At 48.5% G+C, this 23,372-nt stretch overlaps 1 protein-coding gene across 4 annotated transcripts in view; it reads left to right on the top strand.

Moving 5' to 3' along the window:
* Positions 1 to 4,991: 4,991 nt before the first annotated feature.
* Positions 4,992 to 23,372, top strand: part of LOC132830589 (aldehyde dehydrogenase, dimeric NADP-preferring-like) — a 28,508-nt gene continuing 10,127 nt past the window's right edge. The window contains exons 1-8 of one of the 4 annotated variants that reach the window (XM_060848430.1): positions 4,992 to 5,044; positions 5,765 to 5,909; positions 10,997 to 11,169; positions 12,406 to 12,637; positions 14,685 to 14,770; positions 16,778 to 16,986; positions 19,357 to 19,474; positions 21,947 to 22,088. In XM_060848430.1, coding sequence (XP_060704413.1) covers positions 11,008 to 11,169; positions 12,406 to 12,637; positions 14,685 to 14,770; positions 16,778 to 16,986; positions 19,357 to 19,474; positions 21,947 to 22,088 — 949 coding nt within the window. In that variant the 5' untranslated portion in view covers positions 4,992 to 5,044; positions 5,765 to 5,909; positions 10,997 to 11,007. Of the gene's footprint in view, positions 5,045 to 5,079; positions 5,276 to 5,451; positions 5,666 to 5,764; positions 5,910 to 10,996; positions 11,170 to 12,405; positions 12,638 to 14,684; positions 14,771 to 16,777; positions 16,987 to 19,356; positions 19,475 to 21,946; positions 22,089 to 23,372 lie in introns of those variants that run through there. The other 3 variants (XM_060848429.1, XM_060848428.1, XM_060848427.1) reach the window with 3 other exon arrangements.

Below are 23,372 nucleotides of genomic sequence, written 5' to 3' on the forward strand. Positions count from 1 at the left end.
GAGAGTGTACAGGGGCTGTGAGTGTGTACACAGGCTGTGAGAGTGTACAGGGACTGTGAGGGTGTACAGAGACTGTGAGTGTGTACACAGGCTGTGAGAGTGTACAGGGGCTGTGAAGGTGTACAGGGACTGTGAGTGTGTACAGGGGCTGTGAGTGTGTACAGGGGCTGTGAAGGTGTACAGGGGCTGTGAAGGTGTACAGGGACTGTGAGTGTGTACAGGGGCTGTGAGTGTGTACAGGAGCTGTGAGTGTGTACAGGGACTGTGAGTGTGTACAGGGGCTGTGAGAGTGTACAGGGGCTGTGAGTGTGTACACAGGCTGTGAGAGTGTACAGGGACTGTGAGGGTGTACAGAGACTGTGAGTGTGTACACAGGCTGTGAGAGTGTACAGGGGCTGTGAAGGTGTACAGGGACTGTGAGTGTGTACAGGGGCTGTGAGTGTGTACAGGGGCTGTGAGTGTGTACAGGAGCTGTGAGTGTGTACAGGGGCTGTGAGGGTGTACAGGGACTGTGAGTGTGTACAGGGGCTGTGAGAGTGTACAGGGGCTGTGAGTGTGTACACAGGCTGTGAGAGTGTACAGGGACTGTGAGGGTGTACAGAGACTGTGAGTGTGTACACAGGCTGTGAGAGTGTACAGGGGCTGTGAGGGTGTACAGGGGCTGTGAGTGTGTACAGGGGCTGTGAGTGTGTACAGGTGTTGTGAGAGTGTACAGGGGCTGTGAGTGTGTGCAGAGGCTGTGAGTGTGTACAGGGATCTGAGAGTGTGTACGGGGGCTGTGAGTGTGTACAGGGGCAGTGAGTGTGTACGGGGGCAGTGAGTGTGTACAGGGGCTGTGAGAGTGTACAGGGAGCTGTGAGAGTGTACGGGCGCTGTGAGTGTGTACACGGAATGTGAGTGTGTACAGGGGTTGTGAGTGTGTACAGGGGCTGTGAGTGTGCACAGGCGCTGTGAGAGTGTACAGAGCTGTGAGTGTACGGGAGCTGTGAGAGTGTACAGGGGCTGTGAGAGTTTACAGAGCTGAGTGTGTACATTAGCTGTGAGTGTGTATGGGAGCTGTGAGTGTGTACAGGCACTGTTAGTGTGTACAGTGGCTGAGAGTGGGTAGTGGACCTGTGAGTGCATAAGGGATCTGTGAATGTGTACGGGCGCTGTGAGTGTGTACAGGGGCTGTGAGAGTGTACAGGGGCTGTGAGTGTGTACAGGGGCTGTGAGTGTGTACGGGAGCTGAGAGTGTGTACAGGGGCTGTGAGAGTGTATAGAGCTGTGGGTGTGTACAGGGGCTGTGAGTGTGTATAGAGCTGTGGGTGTGTACAGGGGCTGTGAGTGTGTATAGGGGCTGTGAGAGTGTACAGAGGCTGTGAGAGTGTACGGGAGCTGTGAGTGTACAGGGGCTGTGAGTGTGTACTGGGGCTGTGAGAGTGTACAGGAGCTGTGAGTGTGTACAGGGGATGTGAGAGTGTACGGGAGCTGTGAGAGCGTACAGAGGCTGTGAGTGTGTACGGGAGCTTTGAGAGTGTAAGGGGCTGTGAGGGTGTACAGGGACTGTGAGTGTGTACAGGGGCTGTGAGAGTGTACAGGGGCTGTGAGTGTGTACACAGGCTGTGAGAGTGTACAGGGACTGTGAGTGTGTACAGGGGCTGTGAGAGTGTACAGGGGCTGTGAGTGTGTACACAGGCTGTGAGAGTGTACAGGGACTGTGAGGGTGTACAGAGACTGTGAGTGTGTACACAGGCTGTGAGAGTGTACAGGGGCTGTGAAGGTGTACAGGGACTGTGAGTGTGTACAGGGGCTGTGAGTGTGTACAGGGGCTGTGAAGGTGTACAGGGGCTGTGAAGGTGTACAGGGACTGTGAGTGTGTACAGGGGCTGTGAGTGTGTACAGGAGCTGTGAGTGTGTACAGGGACTGTGAGTGTGTACAGGGGCTGTGAGAGTGTACAGGGGCTGTGAGTGTGTACACAGGCTGTGAGAGTGTACAGGGACTGTGAGGGTGTACAGAGACTGTGAGTGTGTACACAGGCTGTGAGAGTGTACAGGGGCTGTGAAGGTGTACAGGGACTGTGAGTGTGTACAGGGGCTGTGAGTGTGTACAGGGGCTGTGAAGGTGTACAGGGACTGTGAGTGTGTACAGGGGCTGTGAAGGTGTACAGGGACTGAGAGTGTGTACAGGGGCTGTGAGTGTGTACAGGAGCTGTGAGTGTGTACAGGGGCTGTGAGGGTGTACAGGGACTGTGAGTGTGTACAGGGGCTGTGAGAGTGTACAGGGGCTGTGAGTGTGTACACAGGCTGTGAGAGTGTACAGGGACTGTGAGGGTGTACAGAGACTGTGAGTGTGTACACAGGCTGTGAGAGTGTACAGGGGCTGTGAGGGTGTACAGGGGCTGTGAGTGTGTACAGGGGCTGTGAGTGTGTACAGGTGTTGTGAGAGTGTACAGGGGCTGTGAGTGTGTGCAGAGGCTGTGAGTGTGTACAGGGATCTGAGAGTGTGTACGGGGGCTGTGAGTGTGTACAGGGGCAGTGAGTGTGTACGGGGGCAGTGAGTGTGTACAGGGGCTGTGAGAGTGTACAGGGAGCTGTGAGAGTGTACGGGCGCTGTGAGTGTGTACACGGAATGTGAGTGTGTACAGGGGTTGTGAGTGTGTACAGGGGCTGTGAGTGTGCACAGGCGCTGTGAGAGTGTACAGAGCTGTGAGTGTACGGGAGCTGTGAGAGTGTACAGGGGCTGTGAGAGTTTACAGAGCTGAGTGTGTACATTAGCTGTGAGTGTGTATGGGAGCTGTGAGTGTGTACAGGCACTGTTAGTGTGTACAGTGGCTGAGAGTGGGTAGTGGACCTGTGAGTGCATAAGGGATCTGTGAATGTGTACGGGCGCTGTGAGTGTGTACAGGGGCTGTGAGAGTGTACAGGGGCTGTGAGTGTGTACAGGGGCTGTGAGTGTGTACGGGAGCTGAGAGTGTGTACAGGGGCTGTGAGAGTGTATAGAGCTGTGGGTGTGTACAGGGGCTGTGAGTGTGTATAGAGCTGTGGGTGTGTACAGGGGCTGTGAGTGTGTATAGGGGCTGTGAGAGTGTACAGAGGCTGTGAGAGTGTACGGGAGCTGTGAGTGTACAGGGGCTGTGAGTGTGTACTGGGGCTGTGAGAGTGTACAGGAGCTGTGAGTGTGTACAGGGGATGTGAGAGTGTACGGGAGCTGTGAGAGCGTACAGAGGCTGTGAGTGTGTACGGGAGCTTTGAGAGTGTAAGGGGCTGTGAGGGTGTACAGGGACTGTGAGTGTGTACAGGGGCTGTGAGAGTGTACAGGGGCTGTGAGTGTGTACACAGGCTGTGAGAGTGTACAGGGACTGTGAGGGTGTACAGAGACTGTGAGTGTGTACACAGGCTGTGTGAGTGTGTATGGGAATTGTGAGTATGTACAGGGGCTGTGAGTGTGTATGGGAATTGTGAGTATGTACAGGGGCTGTGAGTGTGTATGGGAGCTGTGAGAGTGTATAGGGGCTGAGTGTGTGCAGGGGCTGTGAGTGTGCATGGGAATTGTGAGTGTGTACAGTGGCTGTGAGAGTGTACAGGGGCTGTGAGTGTGTACGGGAGCTGTGAGTGTGTACAGGGAGTTGTGAGAGTGTACGGGAGCTGTGAGTGTGTAGTGGAGCTGTGAGTGTGCAGTGGAGGGTGTGTGTATGGGTAGGTACATGGGCTGGGTTTGTATCCATCACCCCCAGCACCAGCTAATACAGCCTCCAGACCTTCGAGATCGAGATTGGGTTAATGATCTCTACCGATAAAAGCAATGATCAATGTCTAATTTGCCACTTGCTGAGTTGACGCAGTGAATCTGTGCAAAGTTAAAAATCACACAACACCAGGTTTAATTGGAAGCACTAGCTTTTAGAGCGACACTCCTTCATCAGGTGATAGTGGAGGGCTCCATCCTAACACAGAATTTATAGCAATAATTTACAGTGTGATGTAACTGAAACTATACATTGAAAAATGGATTCTCTGTTGTGCCTTTCATCTTAGAATCTGCGCAGGCAGTGCCAAATATCACGTGATCTTTTAAAAATCACATGACCAGTGTCACATGATGAAACTATGTCAGCTGTGAAAGTTTATTTCCATGTGAGTGTTAACCCTCTGTGTCCAAGGCTCTGTGTAGGGGCTGGGTTTGATGAACTCTCATAGTGCACTGCAGTGCTGAGGGGCTGCTGCACTGCCTGAGGTACTGTCTTTAGGAAGGGTGGGTCCTCACCCCCCTATACAGACTAGGGGGGACAGGAGTCACTCACAGTCCTGCTGGTCCCCACCCCCCAGCACAGACTAGGGGGACAGGAGTCACTCACAGTCCTGCTGGTCCCCACCCCCCTGTACAGACTAGGGGGACAGGAGTCATTCACAGTCCTGCTGGTCCCCACCCCCCTGTACAGACTAGGGGGACAGGAGTCACTCACAGTCCTGCTGGTCCCCACCCCCCTGTACAGACTAGGGGGACAGGAGTCACTCACAGTCCTGCTGGTCCCCACCCCCCTGTACAGACTAGGGGGACAGGAGTCACTCACAGTCCTGCTGGTCCCCACCCCCCAGCACAGACTAGGGGGACAGGAGTCACTCACAGTCCTGCTGGTCCCCATTCCCCCTGTACAGACTAGGGGGGACAGGAGTCACTCACAGTCCTGCTGGTCTCCACCCCCCCTGTACAGACTAGGGGGGACAGGAGTCACTCACAGTCCTGCTGGTCTCCCCCCCCAAGAGCACTCTGACCCTGTCACAGTTAAAAACCACCCAACACCAGGTTATAGTCCAGCAGGTTTAATTGGACACCCCGAAAGCTAGAGTGCTTCCAAATAAACCTGTTGGACTATAACCTGGTGTTGGGTGGTTTTTAACTCTGCCCACCCCAGTCCAACACCGGCGTCTCCAAATCATGACCCGGGCATGTTGGCCCTGCGTTGCAGCTTGTGGGATCGTGCCGTGCACAGGCCAGCTGCCGCGCCTCCTCCGATCGCGCGGTGGTGGCGAAAGGCGCTAGAGCAACGCACATCTCTTTCGGGTGACCTTCTCGGCGGATTCGATTTGCAAACCCTCCAGCCCAGACAGCGGAGACCTGCGTTAATGTAGCGCCCCTGTAAACCGCTTCCAGCCCAGACAGCGGAGACCTGCGTTAATGTAGCGCCCCTATACACCGCTTCCCTGGGGCGCTGACAGCTGAAGAGCACTAGCAAAGTGACAGAGATTTGTTAAAAAGACGTGTTTAAACTTAAGCAGCATCAGCCCAGAGCAGGTTTGGGATTTACAGTCGGTGTTAGTCTCCCTGTGGCAATGGGAACATGTTTAAATATTCACCTGGAAACAGGAGTTAAATCTTGCCTGTAAAATGCAGATAACCCTCGGAGTGACCCTTCTCCCTCTGCATTAATGTCAGTCACTAACAGAAATAAAGCAGCAGAAGGCTCTATTGCAATGCAGAGCCCGGGGAATCTGATCGCAGTTTTGAGCTCTCGGTGGTTTGTCCCTCTGCGCTCGCCGGTGCTCTGCATTTTGCAAATTTTGCACTTTGCCTCCCTAACAAATTAAAGGGCAAAAACTAGAGAGAGAGTTTGCATCAAACGCCGAGGCCGCTCGGGCAGCGACAGCGAGACTAGCTCCGGCGTAAGTGGTGCCCCCCTCGCGGGTGAGAGCCGCTGCAGCGGGCACTGACTGAGCTCGGGCGCAGGGGTCCCACAGGGACAGCAAGGACTCGCTGATCAAAGCTGTCTGCTTCATTCCCCAGGCCTCCTCGGTCATCACAGAAAGCACAACCCCGCCCCATCCCAACGTTCTTCCAGAGGCAAAACAGAAATTGCTGGAGAAATTCAGTGCACAGAGAGAGAGAGAGAAAGCAGAGTCTAACCACTGAGCTCTACTTGGGGAAAGGGGTAAGTATGGTTTCATACACTTGCCTGGCTGGGGGTGGGGGTGGCCAGGTGGTGATGGGTCTGGGGTGGCCAGATGGTGATGGGTCTGGGGTGGCCAGATGGTGATGGGTCTGGGGTGGCCGGGTGATGATGGGTGGGGGTGGCCGGGTGGGTGATGGGTCGGGGGAGGCCGGGTGGGTGATGGGTCGGGGGAGGCCGGGTGGGTGATGGGTCGGGGGAGGCCGGGTGGGTGATGGGTGGGGGTGGCCGGGTGGTGATGGGTCGGGGGTGGCCGGGTGGTGATGGGTCGGGGGAGGCCGGGTGGGTGATGGGGTGGGGAGGCCGGGTGGGTGATGGGGGAGGCCGGGTGGTGATGGGGTGGTCGGATGGGTCTGGGGTGACCGGGTGATGATGGGTCGGGGTCTGGTCGCTCCTTCAGGACTTGTCAGTGTTTGTCTGTCATGTGCCAATAGTCTCCCAAAATACTGCAATGCTTTAAATCTGAAATGATGTGGAGGAGCAGGCGTTGGACTGGAGTGGACAATATTAAAACTCACACAACACCAGGATATCGTCCTTCATCAGGTAACAGGAAGGAGCAGTGCTCTGGAAGTCAGGACAGGTTCTTCCAGAGAAACCTGTTGGACTATAACCTGGTGTTGTGTGATTTTTAACTTAAATCTGAAAAGCAAACTAAGCTGTTAGAGAAAGGTAACTCTATAAAGAGATAGAAAGAGTTAATAAACCATGGAAGCAGAGGTAGGCCATTCAGCCCATCGCCTCTTCTCTGATATTATTACTGTTGAAGCGGCGATGCCGGTGTTGGGCTGGGGTGGACAAAGTCAGAAATCACCCAACACCAGGTTATAGTCCGATAGGTTTATCTGGAAGCACTAGCTTTCGGAGCACCACTCCTTCATCAGGTGGTTGTGGAGTCCAACAGGTTTATTTGAAATCACAAGCTTTCAGAGCGCTGCCCCTTAGTCAAGATGAAAGAGCAGCGCTCTGAAAGCTTGTGATTCCAAATAAACTTGTTGGACTATGATCTGATGTTGTGTAACTTCTGACATTATTATTATTATTATTATTATTGCGGGTTCAGAAGGGATTTACCAGGCTGTTGCCGGATATGGAAGGTTTGAGTTTTAATGAAAGGCTGGGACTTTGTTTGTTGGAGTGTAGGAGGCTGCGAGGTGACCTGATAGAAGTTTACAAAATAATGGGGCTTAGGTAGTTGTCTTTTCCTTGAGATGGGGATTTTGAGACGAGGGAACACATTTTTAAAGTGAGAGGGATTTTAAAAAAGGCGAATATCTTTTTTTATATGGAGGGTGGTTTGCCTGAGGAAGTGGTGGGTGTGGGCACAGTTACAACATTTGAAAGACATTTGGATAAGTACATGAATAAAAAATGTTTGGGGGGATATCGGCCAAGTGCAGGTAGGTGGGACTAGTTTATGGGATTATGGTCAACAGGGATTGATTGGACCGAAGGGTCTGTTTCCATGCCGGATGATTCTAGGCCTCAGTGAGATTATCATTAATCTGGTAATCATTACTATTTTGACACTAATATGACTCATCACTGCTACTGCCTTGGGAGGGTGATGGTAGGTGTTAATGTCAGGTTTGGTTGGGATGACGTGGCTTGTATCTAAACGGGAACCCAGTCCAAACTGAACCGGACCAAACCTAACCCAATCCGGTCCCATCTAACCCAACCTGATCTAACCAAATATATCCCAGTCCAATCCAAACCAACCCAAGGTTGTGACAGACTGACTTTCAATTAGAAAGGGGGTCTAGGGAAAAGGAAGGAAAGTGGGGTTGAGGATGATCAGATCAGACATGATCTCACTGAATGGTAGAGCAGACTCAATGGGCTGAGTGGCCTAATTCTGCTCTTATACCAGAATTAAGAGCAAGTATCGGGTGTTCAGCTCCACAATTTAATTAGATCATGGCTGATTTTGGCCTAACCACCGATCCTGCTCTCTCTCTCCCTCTCCCCATAACCCTTCAACCTGATACTAATTTTTTAAAAAAAACCTATCTCCTCCTTAAATTTGTATCTTATGGTCTATCCCAGTCTAAGCCAATCAAGATTTGGAGATGCTGGTGTTGGAGTGGGGTGTACAAAGTTAAAAATCACTCAACACCCAGGGTATAGTCCAACAGGTTTAACTGGAAGCACACTAGCTTTCGGAGCGTCGCTCCTTCATCAGGTAAACCTTAAGCCAATCAAGTTCAACATAATCCAGTTTAACCCAGCTCCAAGCAGCTTCTGCCTGCAATGGATATTTCCTTTCTCTTCAGATTTCTAGACTGTGTTTATATTTTTTTTTATTTTATAGTTGTTTATATCTTTTTGCTTCGGGTAAATGCAGTTTACCCAACTCATTATTGAGTCACACCCTTTGTACTCATTTATTGCCTTCGTAACCTGCCTCAGCAACAGCTGCTTCACTCTATTCTTCTCAAAGCTAACTCCTGGTCTGTGTTTGTCACTTGTTGGATTTGCATTTATTGTCCTTGAGAACTGCCTCCTTTAAACTGCAGAATTTCCTGTTCCTTGGATGCTGCCTAACCTGCTGTGCTTTAACCAGCAACACATTTTCAGCTGTGATCTCCAGCATCTGCAGACCTCATTTTTTACCCTTTAAACTGCTGCAGTCCCCATGCTGAAGATAGACCCACAATGCCATTAGGGAGCAAATTCCACGATTTTGACCCAACGACGCTAAAGGGACCACAAAATATTTCCAAGTTGTCAACTTTAAGGGCATTTAAATGGTCATTGGATTGGCATATGGATGAGAATGGAATTGTGTAGGTTAGATGGGCTTCAGATTGGTTCCATAGGTCGGCACAACATCGAGGGCCGAAGGGCCTGTACTGCGCTGTAATGTTCTATGTTCTAAATTAGGATGGGGAGTGGCTGGGAGGGGAACTTGAAGGGGGTGGTGTTCCCATGCATCTGTGCCTTTGTTCTTCTAGACGGAAGTGGTTGTGGGTTTGGAAGGTGCTTTTTAAGGATCTTTGGTGAATTTCTGCACTGCCTCTTGTAGATAGTATCCACTGCTGCTGGTGATGGAGGGATGATGCTTATCTTATGAATGACTTTTGTGGTTTGGGAAAAAAAACTTGTATTTTGTCTTGTGAAGGCTCCTTCGAATCCAGAGAGAAGTTTGGGAAGGGGTGTAATTAGCTTTACTGAGATTGACATTATTGGGTTTGTGAGAAGGTCATGTGATCCAGGTTTCTGTGAAATTGGAAGTTTGCTCAAGCTAAGGTAAATATTGCAGAACACAAAGTTAGGAACAGATTCTGGTCAAAAGCAGGACGAAGGCTGTGATACTGTGGCAGCAGCTGTGTTCCTGTGTATGGTCTGTTGTTGAAAAGGGCAGGGAGTTGAAGGTGGAGAGGGTAGGGATTGGAAAAGAGTCCCATTGCCACTGTTTCTGTTTTGCTATGGCCCCATGAGACTGTATGCACTTACAGGAAACAAAAACAGAAATCCTTGGCAGCATCCGTAGATGATGCAGAGACCTCCGTAGATGATGCAGAGACCTCCGTAGATGATGCAGAGATCTCCGTAGATGATGCAGAGACCTCCGTAGATGATGCAGAGACCTCCGTAGATGATGCAGAGACCTCCGTAGATGTTGCAGAGACCTCCGTAGATGTTGCAGAGACCTCCGTAGAAGACGCAGAGATCTCCGTAGAAGACGCAGAGACCTCCGTAGATGATGCAGAGACCTCCGTAGATGATGCAGAGACCTCCGTAGATGATGCAGAGACCTCCGTAGATGATGCAGAGATCTCCGTAGATGCTGTCAGACTTGCGGGAGTTTCTCCTGCAATCCATCAGATTTCCACCAGCTGCAGTTCTTTTGTTTTCTAAAAGTAGAGAAGTGTTACAAGCATTATAGGGCATTAGTGAGACCACACCTGGAATATTGTGTCCGGGTTTAGTCTCCTTATTTGAGAAAGGCAGTTCAGCAAAGGTTCACCAGATTGACTCCAGAGATGAGGGATGGTTGAATAGATTGGGCTCAGAGAATGACGGAGGATCTAACTGAGGAATGTAAAGTGCTGAAGGGGATTGAGAAGGTAGACGTTGACCAGATGTTCCCCCTTGTGGGACAGTCTCGAACAAGAGGGCACAGATATAGAGTGAGAGGAGGTGGGTTCAAAACCGAGAGGAGAAACTGATTCTCTCAGAGGGTTGTGAGTCTGTGGAGCTCTCTGTCCCAGAGCGCAGTGGAAGCAGAATCACTCAGCAGATTCAAGAAAGAAATGGAAAGGCTTCTGATGAAAAGTGGGATAAAGGGCCCCGGGGAGCAAGCGGGAGAGTGGAGTTCAGACCAGGATAAGATCACCCACGATTATGTTAAGTGGTGGAGTCGGCTCGAAGGGCTGAGTTGCCTACACCCCTCCTAATTCCTATGTTTTATTTAAGACTGTGTGCATTTACTTAGGGATGGGAGAAGAGAGTCTTTGGGGATTCTGAAGTTTGTGTGGCAGGTAGACTAGGGTGACTGAAGAAAACATTTTGCATGTTTGTCTTCATTGCTGAGACCATTGACTATCGGAGTTGAGGTAGCGCAGGACATTGGTGAGGCTGCTTCTGGAGTACTGTGTGCAGTTCTGTTTGCCCAACTATTGGAAGGATATTATTAAGTTGGAGTGGGTTCGGAAAAGATTTACCAGGATGTTGCTGGGAATGGAGGGTTTGAGTTATAGTGCGTGGTGAAGTGAAGTGATGTGAGTGCTTTGACAATGTGAGGCATATCTTTGTCATAAGTGAAAAGCAAATTTCACTTTAAAGCATTTGCCAGTTAATTCATCTTTGAATTACGTTGAAAAGGATCCTGGTGAATCAGATGGGTTTTTGGAATCAGTAACAGTATTTTCATGGTCACCAATACTGACACCAGCTCCTTATTTTAATTCCTCATTAATTTAATTAACTCAATTTAAATGTCTCCTTTTCCATGGTAAGATTTGAACAGTTATCTTTGGGTAATTAGTCCAGGCCTAGTTCTGTAAGGTAACCATCGTGCTAGCACAGCCGAAAGCATTGACACACTCTGTATCCCTTGGCAGGTTGATCCATCATGGAAAGAATCCAGCATATCGTATCCACTGCCCGAGCTGCCTATAATCGGGGGAAAAGCCGGCCTCTGGAGTTCCGCATCCAGCAGCTGAGGGCGCTGGAGAGAATGCTCATTGAGAAAAAGGGGGAAATATCAATGGTGCTGCAAAAGGATTTGCGCAAGGTTTGGAACAGAGCTATAATATCAGTGTGCACAGCCACTCTGTCCACACACAGACTGAGACATACACACCTACATGGACAGTATATATACATGCTCTCACGCGCTCTCTCTCTCACACACGCATATCTGTTTACAACAACCACAGAGAATACTGAAGAAACTTAGCAGATCTGGCAGTATCTGTGGGGAGAGAAACAGAATTGCCCTTTCGAGTCCAATGACCCTTCAGAACTCCTTGTCTTGCTTGGGTTTGTTTATGTTGCTCTTATGAGGACCCATTTTCTTGTTTCACATCTATTTCTCTTTTCTCCATTATTAACAACCCCTTTGTTTTGTGCACTGGACCTCTGCCTCTTTCAGAGTAATTTCCAACATCTTTCAGCTCATAGGGAGAGTCATCCGGGACTTTGGAATGTTAAGTCTGTTTCTGTCTCCACATAGATGTTGCCGGACTTGCTGAGTTTCTCCAGCACTTGCTGTTTTTGCTTACAGAGGCCATCATATTGTGCAGTCATACCAATGCCAGACCAAGTAAGGCTGTTCAGTTTCCTTCCATACTGGCTGTTAGTGATTGTCGCAGTCAGTGATGGTTTTGTGATCTCTGGATCATTCAGCTGAGCTTCTGGTTTACATAGAAAATAGGTGCAGGAGTAGGCCATTCAGCCCCTCAGGCCTGCTCTACTAATTCAATATGATCATCCAATCCAGAATCCAGTTCCTGCTTTCTCCCCGTACCCTTTGACCTCCCCCCAGCCCTAAGAACTATTGTATATCCATCTCCTTCCACAAAGCATTATGTTTTGGCTTCAACTTTCTGTGGCAGATATTCCCACAGGTTGCCCACTCACTGGGTGACGAATCCAGCTTTATAACCTTTATTCTACTGCACTCTGTTCTCGATGATTGAGGCCAGTTTTAAGAAGGATTTTTGTGGCAGAGAGCCTTGAGAATTAAAATCCTGATCATGGAATCTAGTTCACAAGTACACGAGGAGGGCCAAATAAAGAATGCTGCCGATGTGGTCCAAGTGACGGGGGTCAGGTTTGGGGAGATGTTACGGAGGCAGGAGTGGGAAGGACTGGGATTTGAGCTTGGAATTTCAAGTTTGCGGCTGTGGGGATTTGGGAACGAGGGCAGGTCAGCAAGGACGGAGTGAGGCAAGATGTTCTCAGCAGAACTCCGGCAGCTGGGAGGGGAGGTCTGTGTGAACTTGACTGGCTCAGTTTGATTTTGCAGAATGACTTTGCTGTGGAGGTGTTTGAAATTTCCGGCATTTTGAATGAGATTTCCCTGGCCATCACCAAGCTCCCCGAGTGGACTGCACCAGAACACGTTCCAAAGAGTATGATGACATTAATGGACACTGTTTATATCCATCGAGAACCTCTCGGAGTGGTGCTGATCATAGGGGCCTGGAACTATCCCTTGGCTCTTATAGTCCATCCTCTAATTGGGGCGATTGCAGCAGGTAAACTCATTAATTAATTACTTCTCAGTCTCTGCAGGGAAGATTTAATTTGGTTTGCTATTGTCACATGTATGTAGGTACAGTGAAAAGTTTTGTTTTGCATGTAGTACGGACAGATCATACCATACAATGTGTGTTAGAGTAACAGACGAGAGCGAGGAATACAATCTTACAGCTGCAGAGAAAGCGCAGAAGGAGCGAGATCAACATTAAATTTAAAGTTTGAGAGCTCCATTCAGAAGTCTGATGACAGAGGGGAAGAAGCTGCTGTTGAACCTTTTTGCTATGTGTGTTTAAGCTACTGTATCTCCTGCCTGACAGAAGAGGTCGGAAGAGGTTATAACTGGGGTGGGAGGGGTGGCTGTTTTCCTGAGACAGCGGGAAGTGTGGGTGGAGTCGATGGATGGACGGTTGGTTAGCGTGATGGGCTGCGCTGCGTTTGCAACTCTCTGTAATTTCTTATGGTCTAGGGCAGAGCCATTGCTGTACTAAGCCATATTGTGATCAGCAATGTAGTTTCCGTCCTGTGGGCTGTTTGGTGGTCACGCAGCTGCCCTCTGGATTTTCTCAGTAGCTGTTGCTCTTTCTCTCCTGGTGACTGATGTTAGCGAGTGTGTGTATTGTGTGTGTGTGTGTGTGTGTGTGTATTGTGTGTGTGTTGTGTGTTGTTTTGAGGTGGTAGCCCTGCTTTAAAGTAACCTGCCCAACAGGAATGGATTCGGGTTCAGGCCAGTCACCATTACCCACTCCCACCCTGTCAGTCTGGCTCAGTGAGTATACGTTTGATCAGATTAAATGTGTTTTCTTTTCCTCTTTGAACCTGTGCTCATGCGTGTTATATTATGAAGAGCATGGAGAGGATAAACAGACAAAGTCTTTTCCCTGGGGTGGGGGAGTCCAGAACTAGAGGGCATAGGTTTAGGGTGAGAGCGGAAAGATATAAAAGGGACCTAAGAGGCAGCTTTTTCACACAGAGGGTGGTGAGTGTATGGAATGAGCTGCCAGAGGAAGTGGTGGAGGCTGGTACAATTGCAACATTTAAGAGGCATTTGGATGGGTATATGAATAGGAAGGATTTGGAGGAACATGGGCCTGGTGCTGGTAGTTGGGACTAGTTTGGGTTGGGATATCTGGTCGGCATGTTTCCGTGCTGGTACATCTCTCTGACTGTATGAGAGAGTCTACCATTTGTTCACCATCCCTAGTTGCCCTTGAACAGAGTGGCTTGACCATTTCAGAGGACAATTAAGAGTCAGTACCATTGGTGTGTGTCTGGAGTCAGGTAAGGACAGCAGATTTCCCTCTGAAGAAAGTGAGGACTGCAGATGGTGGAGATCAGAATCGAAGTGTGTGATGCTGGAAAAGCACAGCAGGTCAGGCAGCATCTGAGGACCAGGAGAGTCGGCATAAACCCTTCCATCAGGAATCCTGATGAAGGGCTTATGCCTGAAACATTGATTCTGACCTGCTGTGCTTTTCCAACATCTTTGGCAGATTTCCTTCCCTAGTGAACCAGATGGGTTTTTACAACAATCGATGTTAATTGTTGTGGTCACAATGGCTGGCTTTATAACGACAAGATTGGTGAACGGAATTTACCCATGGTGAGATTTAAACCCATCATCTGCCCCACAGCAGGAGCCTGGATAGTGCTCAGGAGCAGAAATGTTCGATTTGTCATCTCCACTCCCAAAATATGTGAGTCACTAACAAATCCCTAACAAGGATTTGAGAAAGACCTCATCCCCAGAGAATGGTGAAAATGTGCACCTCACTACCCCAAGGAGTGTTTGGAGTGAATATTCGAGATGTGTTTAGGAAGATGCTGGATGAAGAAAGTGGGAGAAAAGGGGATGGGAGGATTTGTTGACTGGGTAGAAGGAAGTCTATGAGGAATACCAACATCAACTTGGGCATTTTGGGACAAATGTCTTGTTTCTGCACTGTTATCGTTCAGTCATAACTTGCTCGATAATAACTGTTAATGCAGCGTAATAATATCTATGCAACTACTTGCTGGTGATGTATAATATGATCCCATTCCCAGGAAATGCTGCAGTCCTGAAGCCATCTGAAGTGAGTGAGAACACAGCCCGGTTACTGGGGGAGCTGCTTCCTCAGTACTTGGATAAGGTGAGTGTAGGACAGGAGTTGCAGAGACTGGCGAACATCCAGCAAATCCATTCAATGACGAAGACCACTCGCCTGATTCTGTCACCATTCCCCCAAGTTGCTGCCCTATAAGAATCAGAACCAACAGGAGTGGGGCAAGAACTTGTGTCCCCCTCAAAGTATGATTCGAAATTGGATGGGATGGAAGCTGGGGAGGGTGCAGAGACCCGATTTGTAACAAATGTCTGTTGGGTATCTGAGTTGTACTGCTCCTACATACAAGATACAGGAAGGCGCACTGTAAAAGGGAAAATACAACTGGAAATCCAAGGAGCAAATACTCCGTCTAGTGACCCCTCCATGTCTGAAAAGTGTTAAAGGTCAGACTCAAAAACAGAAATTTCTGGGAGAAATTCTGACTGCAACTGTGGAGAGAAACAGAGTTAACATTTCGGGACTGTTGACCTTCCTTCAGAACTGATGGTAGCCAGGAAAGGGTGGTATTTATGCTAAAGATGGGGAGGGGAGAGGAGTAAATGGTATTGGGTGGTATTTCATGCTGTACATCTCTGTGATAGGTGGAGATGGAGCCCAGACATAGAAAGAGAAAAACAGTTGACCAGAGAAGGGGAATGGGTAAAGGTCAGCCCTGGGGGAATGAATAGCTGTAATTGGAACCATTAGTGGCTGGCAATGAGCCGTTTGTGGTAGCAGTCTGTGTGACATCAAGGTGTGTGTGAAGGACATGGGAGTAGGTGCCAAAATGATTGACTCCATACAGAGGAAGCTGAAAATGTGTTGCTAGAAAAGCGCAGCAGGTCAGGCAGCATCCAAGGAGCAGGAAATTCGACGTTTTGGGCATAAGCCCTTCATCAGGAAATCCAGAGGAACCTCAATTATCCAAATGAGATGGGCAGGCACTATTTCGTTTGGGTAATTGATTATTTGGTTAATTGATTCAATGCCTCTCCTCTGGGGCTCAGAGTTTTCGCAAGTTTTCTTTTCCCTCGCTCTGCCTGCCCTGCTCCCTCTCTCTGTCTCAAGGTTTGTTTCTAAGCAGCGACACACTGTATGTAAGGGACCTACAGCATTGTTGACGATCCCCACCACACTCACCCCCCACCCCCAGTTCAAAGAGGTTGACATAGTGATCACTTGCTAAGTCCCCTCCCCGTTCAGGAGTCTAGGTAACAGCAAACTGCGCACGAGACCCCGACCCCTGTGTGACCTGCCCCACTGTCCGACCCCAACGCGCACCCCCGTCTGCCCTGCCCCCGCACACCACCCCTCCTTCCAATACAGTTTACCGTACACGCCTGTGTAGAACTCCAGGGAAAGTGTGCAGAGACAGAGGGTGGGAGGTCAGTCATTTGGAGACAGTGCCTGAACTGTCTTTTAATCACTTTAAACAAAAAGCACGATCAGTGTTGGAAACACGTCTTTGATGTAACGTTTCTATTGGGACCTTGAGATCTTCTTTGGATAATCCAAAATTCAGATAATTGACATTCATATAATAGAGGTTCCTCTGTATTGAGTCCGGAGGGCTGCAGGGTCCCCTAGTGGATAGTGAGGTGCTGTTCTTCCAGCTTGCACTGAGCTTCTCTGGAGCACTGCAGCAGGCCTGAGACCGAGATGTTGGCCAAGGAACAGGGTGGGGTGTTGAAAGGTAGCACTGTTGAGTAGACTGACCCACAGAACCTGGTACTGGGTTCAAGGAATATGAAACGAAGGCTGACTAAAGTAAAAGAGGAGAAAGTGAGGACTGCAGATGCTGGAGATCAGAGCTGAAAATGTGTTGCTGGAAAAGCGCAGCAGGTCAGGCAGCGTCCAAGGAACAGGAGAATCGACGTTTCGGGCCTAAGCCCTTCGTCAGGAATTAAAAGTAAAAGAGGGTCAGGGTTTTGCTGAATGGGCTGATGGTCTCCTTCAGTGTCCCTATCGTCGAAAGTGTCAGTATAATTCTGGTCTTTGGGGCAGGAATGGAGCATTCCGGGAATGGTTTACTTTCCCAATTGTTTCCCCCAGGATCTTTACCCTGTCATTAACGGAGGGGTGGCTGAGACGACAGAGCTGTTGAAGCAGCAGTTTGATCACATCCTGTACACGGGCAGTACCAACGTTGGCCGGATCGTCATGGAGGCTGCGGCCAAACACCTGACCCCTGTGACCCTGGAGCTTGGCGGGAAAAGTCCGTGTTACATTGATGCTGACTGTGACCTGGACGTGGCCTGCAGGTTGGTTTCGCTGTCAGAGTAGGCAGTGCTGCACTGCTGCAGCGGGCAGTGAGTGTCTGTCTGTAGTTGGCTTATTTTTGGGACCGTGCAGAGAGAGCTTTCCTTTGCAGTCACAGTGCTCTACCATGAGTTAGAAAGTTAGATGTGAACTCAGTATTTAGGCTGGCTCTCTCTCTCTGTGCCGTACGGAGGGTGTGCTGCACTGTTGGAGGGGCTGTATTTTGGGTGACCCCTCTAAAGATCTGGTGACACTATTTAAACAGGAGCAGGATAGTCCCCCGTCCAATATTGATCCCTTGACGTAGATCAATTCAAAAAAAGTGCTAATTTAATACAAAATGTGCTGGAGCAACTCAGCAGGTCTGGCATATGTATGCAGAGAGAAAAACAGATTTAATGTTTCATATCCAATATATCATCAGAACCCTTCTCTTGATTTTAACTGTCCTCTCTTGCTCTGGATTCGCCCCCTAGAGTCCACTTGGACACTGTGATCAGGTCACCCCTTGTTCTTCTAAACTCCAGTTAAAACAAGCCCAGCCTGTCCAGCGTTTCCTCAGAAGTTGACTAACTCGTTCCTGGTCTCTATCTAGTAAAGCTTCTCCTCCGAACCCACCCCCAATGCCTCCTGAAATAAGGAGATATAGTGAGACCACATCTCCTGCAGTAATACTTCATAAAACTGAAACATAACATTCTTAACGTTTATTTTCAATTCCTCTCGTTCTAAAAGATAGCATCCCATTAACCTTTGTAACCACTTGCTGCATGTGCACACTAACTTAGTGTGTACTTGTGTACTAGTCGAATATTTCAGGTTAAATTGATGGGGTTGACTATTACATGGATACTACTTTTGAAGGGCCAAAACTAATTTGCCTGTCAAAATTTATACCATATCATTAGCAAAAGCCCAATTAAAGTTATAGAGTCATAGAGATATACAGCACAGAAACAGACACTTCAGTCCAATTCTTCCATGCTAACCATATATCCTAAGCTAATCTAGTCTTCTTTGCCAGCACTTGGCCCATATCCCTCCAAACCCTTCCTATTCATACACCCATCCTGGTGCCTTTTAAATGTTGCAATTGTACCAGCCTCCACCACATCCTCTGGCAGCTCATGCCATACACGTACCACCCTCTGCATGAAAAAGCTGCCTGATCTCGAAATGAATAAAAACAGAAAACACGACAAATTGCAGTAATTCTAAAGACCCAGAGTGGAGCGAAACAGCTGGAGGATTGACTCATAAATGTTGATCTGTTATCTGTGATAGAGTCATCGAGATGTACAGCACGGAGACAGATCCTTCGGTCCAACTCGTCCATGCCAACCAGATATCCTAAACTAATCTAGTCCTCTTTGCCAGCAGTTGGCCCATATCCCTCCAAACCCTTCTTATTCATTTACCCATCCAGGTGCCTTTTAAATGTTATAATTGTACCAGCCTCCACCACGTCCTCTGGCAGCTCATTCCGTACACGTACCACCCTCTGCATGAAAAAGGTCCCTTTTATATCTTTGCCTTCTCACCCTAAACCTCTAGTTGAACTAGAGTCGACTTTCCCACGAGGTATATGGAAGCTTTCAGATATTTCTGGCCAAAGATAGGGATTGACATTTACATGAGACCATTTTATGATTTGAGTATGTACGGTGTTTGATGGAAGGCGGGCAGAGCTTAACTCTACAATTTAACTCTGGTTTTGAGAGCTTTGTTTCATTTTCCAAAGAGAGTAGGTTGTCTCTTGCTGCTGCCACTGCACCTGTGCGTGTTTGTTTTGAAGTGAGCTTGCTGAGTTTCTGCTCTGTGACAGTGAAAGCTGGGCTGTGTACAGGTTTGCTGGGAAGGTTTGACCTTTTGCGTGGTAAGTGCTGAAGACCTTCGCTGGATTAAGGCTCCAATGGGGCAGCAGATACATGGGAACACCAGCCCCCTGCAAATTCCCCTCCAAGCCACACGCCATCCTGACTTGGAAATGTATTGCCGTTTGTTCGGTGTCACTGGGTCCAAATCCTGGAATTCCCTCCCTTTAACAGAACTGAGGGTGCCCCTGCCTAGTGGCAACCTATGAAGGCAGCTTACCCCCACCTCAGGGCAGTTAGGGATGGGTAATAAAGGTTCAACCAACAGTCTTTTGAACAAGTAGAAAAATCTCCCTTTGGAGTAGAAACTAATATGCAGTTGAAAGGAGTAACTGAGCAGAGTTATGGTAGGTACAGGCCAAAGGGAGGAGTGAGGGGACAGGAGGATTCCATGCAAAGGGCTGAATGGCCTCCCTTCATTGCTATAAAATTCTGTTGTTTTAGCAGTAAACTTTGAATGAATTATTTTGTTGTGAACACCCTGTTTGTTTGTTCCAGACGTATCGCTTGGGGAAGGTACACGAACAGTGGTCAGACCTGCATCGCTCCAGACTACATCCTGTGTAGTAACAATATCCAGGATGAGGTGGTGAAGAAGATTGGCTCAGCCATCTCCGTGAGTTTAAAACGCAGAAACTGTCCGTCATTTAATACGGAGAGAGGTGGTGGGAGGAGCAGAGGGGGAGAGAGAGCCCCTGAAAGAGGAACGCCCTGTACCGGCTTGGGTGGGATTGTCCTCTGAACGAGTTGGCTTCACGATGATTCTCTTCGATCACTGAAGCCTGTGAGCTGTCCTAGTCCTGGTCATCGAGGGGTTAATCTCTGAGCTGGTTTCATGCTGCAGCAGCTGTGCTGCTCAGTCCCTTCTTGAGAAGGTATTGTGTCACAGGATTACGGCACCAGTAGGTCCAGCAGGTCAGTGTTGGGGTTGATCCTCCATGGGAATTCTTATCCCACGTGCCTTACCTGTTCCCTTTTATCCCTCTGTTTTTCATTCAGCCGCTTATGGAATCTCCTCTTGATTGATGTGGTTTCTGACTCTGTCACTAACTCTGACTGTGTACGATCTCAAAGCCGCCTATGTCAAATAAACACTTTATCCAGCTCTTTCCTTTACTTGATTCTAATATCCCTCGATTCTCGACCTTTGACCCCCTGCCAGTGTCAATCCATCTTGCCCCTGTCCCCTCCCACCCCCCCAATCGCTGTTTGGATGAAGAGGGGTCCTAACTTTGGAAATGTCAGTCGATTATTGAAGGTTATGGGGAGGAGGCAGAAAGGCAAGGATGGGATTGGCTGTGATATTATTGACAGGTGGAGTTGACTCGAAGGGCTGAATGGCCTCCTCCCACTCCTTGGTGGTGGATGTAGGTTTGCACGCTGAGCTGGAATGTTCATTTCCAGATGTTTTGTCACCCGACAAGGTAATATCTTCAGTGGGCCTCTGGGCGAAACGCTGCAGGTGATTCCTGCTTTCTGTTTATATGTCTGGGTTTCTTTAGGTTGGTGATGTCATTTCCTGTGGTGAAGTCATTTCCTGTTCTTTTTCTCAAGGAGTGGTAGATGGGGTCTAACTCGATGTGTTTGTTGATAGAGTTCCGGTTGGAATGCCATGCTTCTAGGAATTCTCATGCATGTCTGTTTGGCTTGTCCTAGTGAGGTTTATGAGTGAGAGACGGTCATGTTGTTTGGTGGATAGTTTTCTGCCTGTTTGTCCAATGTAGTGTTTGTTACAGTCCTTGCGTAGTACTTTGGAAATGACATTAGTTTTGCTTGTTGTCTCAATAGGGTCTTTCGAGCTCATTAGCTGCTGTTTTAGTGTGTTGTTAGCTTCATGGTAACCGACAAACCCATGAACATCAATTAGCCACAAAACAACATGACCGTCCCTCACTGGTATCCTTACATACAAATGAGGAAGGACACCACTTCGACTGGGACAACACATCCATCCTAGGATAAGCCAAACAAAGAGAGACACGAGAATTCCTAGAAGCATGGCATTCCAATCGGAACTCCATCAACAAACACATCGCGTTAGACTCTATCTACCACCCCCTGAGAAAAAGAACAGGAAATGACCACCATAGGAAATGACAACACCAACCCAAAGAAACCCAAACATATAATTAGAAAGCAGGAATCGTCAGCAGTGCTTCGCCTGGAGGCCCACTGAAGATGTTACCTAGTATGGTGACGAAACGTCTGGAAATGAACCTTCCAGTTCAGAGAGCAAACCTACATCCAGAACCTCGACCTGAGCTACAAATCTTCTCAAAACTCCTTGGTGGTGGATGTTCCTGTGTTCCGCCCGCCTGAGTGTTGTTGTCATGGAGACGGGCAGTAGTTACACACTCAGTCCTGTAACGCAAGGAATCGGAATGGAAATGAGACTCTTTTAAATATGGAGCATCAATGCCGTGAGCAGCTTTTAGGTTTTATTTAAAATTCAGTCCCTGGTTGTGAACATCACTGGAAACACCAGCATTTATTAGCAATCCTGAGATGCCCTTTTGAGAAATTGATGTTGGATTTCCCTCTTGAGCCCCTGGGAACAGTTTGCTTGTAATGGGCTTGCCTTGTGCAGGGGCCGTTAGATCTCAGTTTGTCTGGAGTCAGATGTAGGCCCAGACTGGGTGACGATGGTCTGTTCCCCCAGTCACATGGACGGCACTAGTGAACCAGGGTAAGCAGGGACTGGGAATCAATGCTGGCCTGACAGCAATGTCCACGCCCCAAGAGTGAATAAAGCAAAGAAAGTTGGGTTTTTACTGCAATCAAATCACTTTGTGGTCAGTTTTCCTGCTCCCACTTTAATGTTAAGATGCTGGAAATTAATAAATTCCAAATCTAAAGTCACTGAAACAAACTGAACAGCTTTTATCCAAAACACCCAGTGCGTGTTCTCATCATTAATGTCACTTTGTCACTGGATTTATTTTGGCAGAAGACTTCACTGATGTCCACCCTTCCCGACCCCTCATTTCCAATTGCTTTATTATTGATCCACTCAACTGGGCATTCTCATGGTCTGGATGGTTATTGGAGTGTGTTCCCTACCTGACCATTGCTCCTTGGTCTGTTCCAGGAATTCTACGGAGCTGATCCCCAGAAATCCCCGGATTATGGACGTATCATCAACAAACGACATTTTAAGAGACTGATGTCATTGCTGGAGGGAGTGAACGTGACATTTGGTGGTCAAAGTGACGAGAAGGATCTCTACATAGGTACTGGTAGAGGCAGATGGTGGGGGGGTAGTAGTCAGCAACAGTGACTTGTGTTGCTGATAATGCAGAGATAGGAGAGCAAGCCATGACAAAGACGAAAGGATATAGATGGGTGAAAACTGGGCAGATGGAGTATAATGTGGAGAAATATGAATGCCTTCGCTTTGACAGATAGAATAGGAAAGCAGACCGTTATGTAAATGGAGTGAGATTGCAGAAAGCTGTGATATGGAGAGAGTTGGGTGTCCTTGTACACAAATCAGTGTGCAGCTACAGCAGGCAATGAGCGAGGCATCTGAAATGTTCATCGCCCGGGAAATGGGTTATAAAAGTAGTAAAGGTTTGCTCCGCTTGTGCTGAATGTTTCTGAGACTGCTTCTGGAACACTGTGGATGGTTCCGGTCTCCTTACTGAAGAAAGGATGTAATTGTGTCAACGGTTCAGTGAAGGTACGCTTGACTGATACCTGGGATTGAGAGGGTCAGAGGTCACCCGACACCAATAAACCTGCTGGACTATAACCTGGTGTTGGGTGACTTCTGACTTTGTCCACCCCAACACAACACTGGCACCTCCACATTGTGGGATGGAGAGGATTATTTTGTGAGGAAAGGTTGGACCTGGAGTGAGTGACAGCCGAGCTTTATTGAAATGTAAAACCCTGAGGGGGACCTCACAGAGTGAAATCATTGGCTTCAGTTGAGGGAGAGACTGGAATCAGGACAGGGTTTTAAAATGAGAGGTATCCTCTTTAAGATGGAGATGAGGAATGTTTTCACTCTGAGAGGATTGCTGATCTGTTGGATCTCTTCAGAGAGCACTGAAAGCTGGGTCAGTGAGTAGCTGGATAAACCAGATAAGATTGTTAACTAATGATGGCATTAGTGAGGGTTCAGCGGGAAGGTGAAGTTGGCGCCATAATCAGATCTTCGTAATGATGGAGGAGGCTCCAGGAGCTGAAAGGCTTCTATTTCTTGTAGGTTTAGACCAGGTACACCCACTCTCTTCTCGATAGAGATGCTAAGGAAGTAAAGCCACCGCTATCGCAGAGGCCCATGGGACTGCACTCTCATCAGAGAGAGGCGACTGGAGGTGGTGTATCCTGAGGGTCACCACGCCTCAAGAGTGGGGGAGAGGTTGGGAAGGAGAGTCTCTTCATGGTCACCCCAGTCGGTGTGGGGATTGAACCCACACTGTTGACGTAACTGCATCACTAACCAGCTATCCAGTTGACTGAGCTAACTAAGTGCCCCCTGTCTCCAAAATGATGATGGAAGCTATTGG

Source organism: Hemiscyllium ocellatum, chromosome 31, assembly GCF_020745735.1.
Source record: "Hemiscyllium ocellatum isolate sHemOce1 chromosome 31, sHemOce1.pat.X.cur, whole genome shotgun sequence".
Taxonomy (NCBI): domain Eukaryota; kingdom Metazoa; phylum Chordata; class Chondrichthyes; order Orectolobiformes; family Hemiscylliidae; genus Hemiscyllium; species Hemiscyllium ocellatum.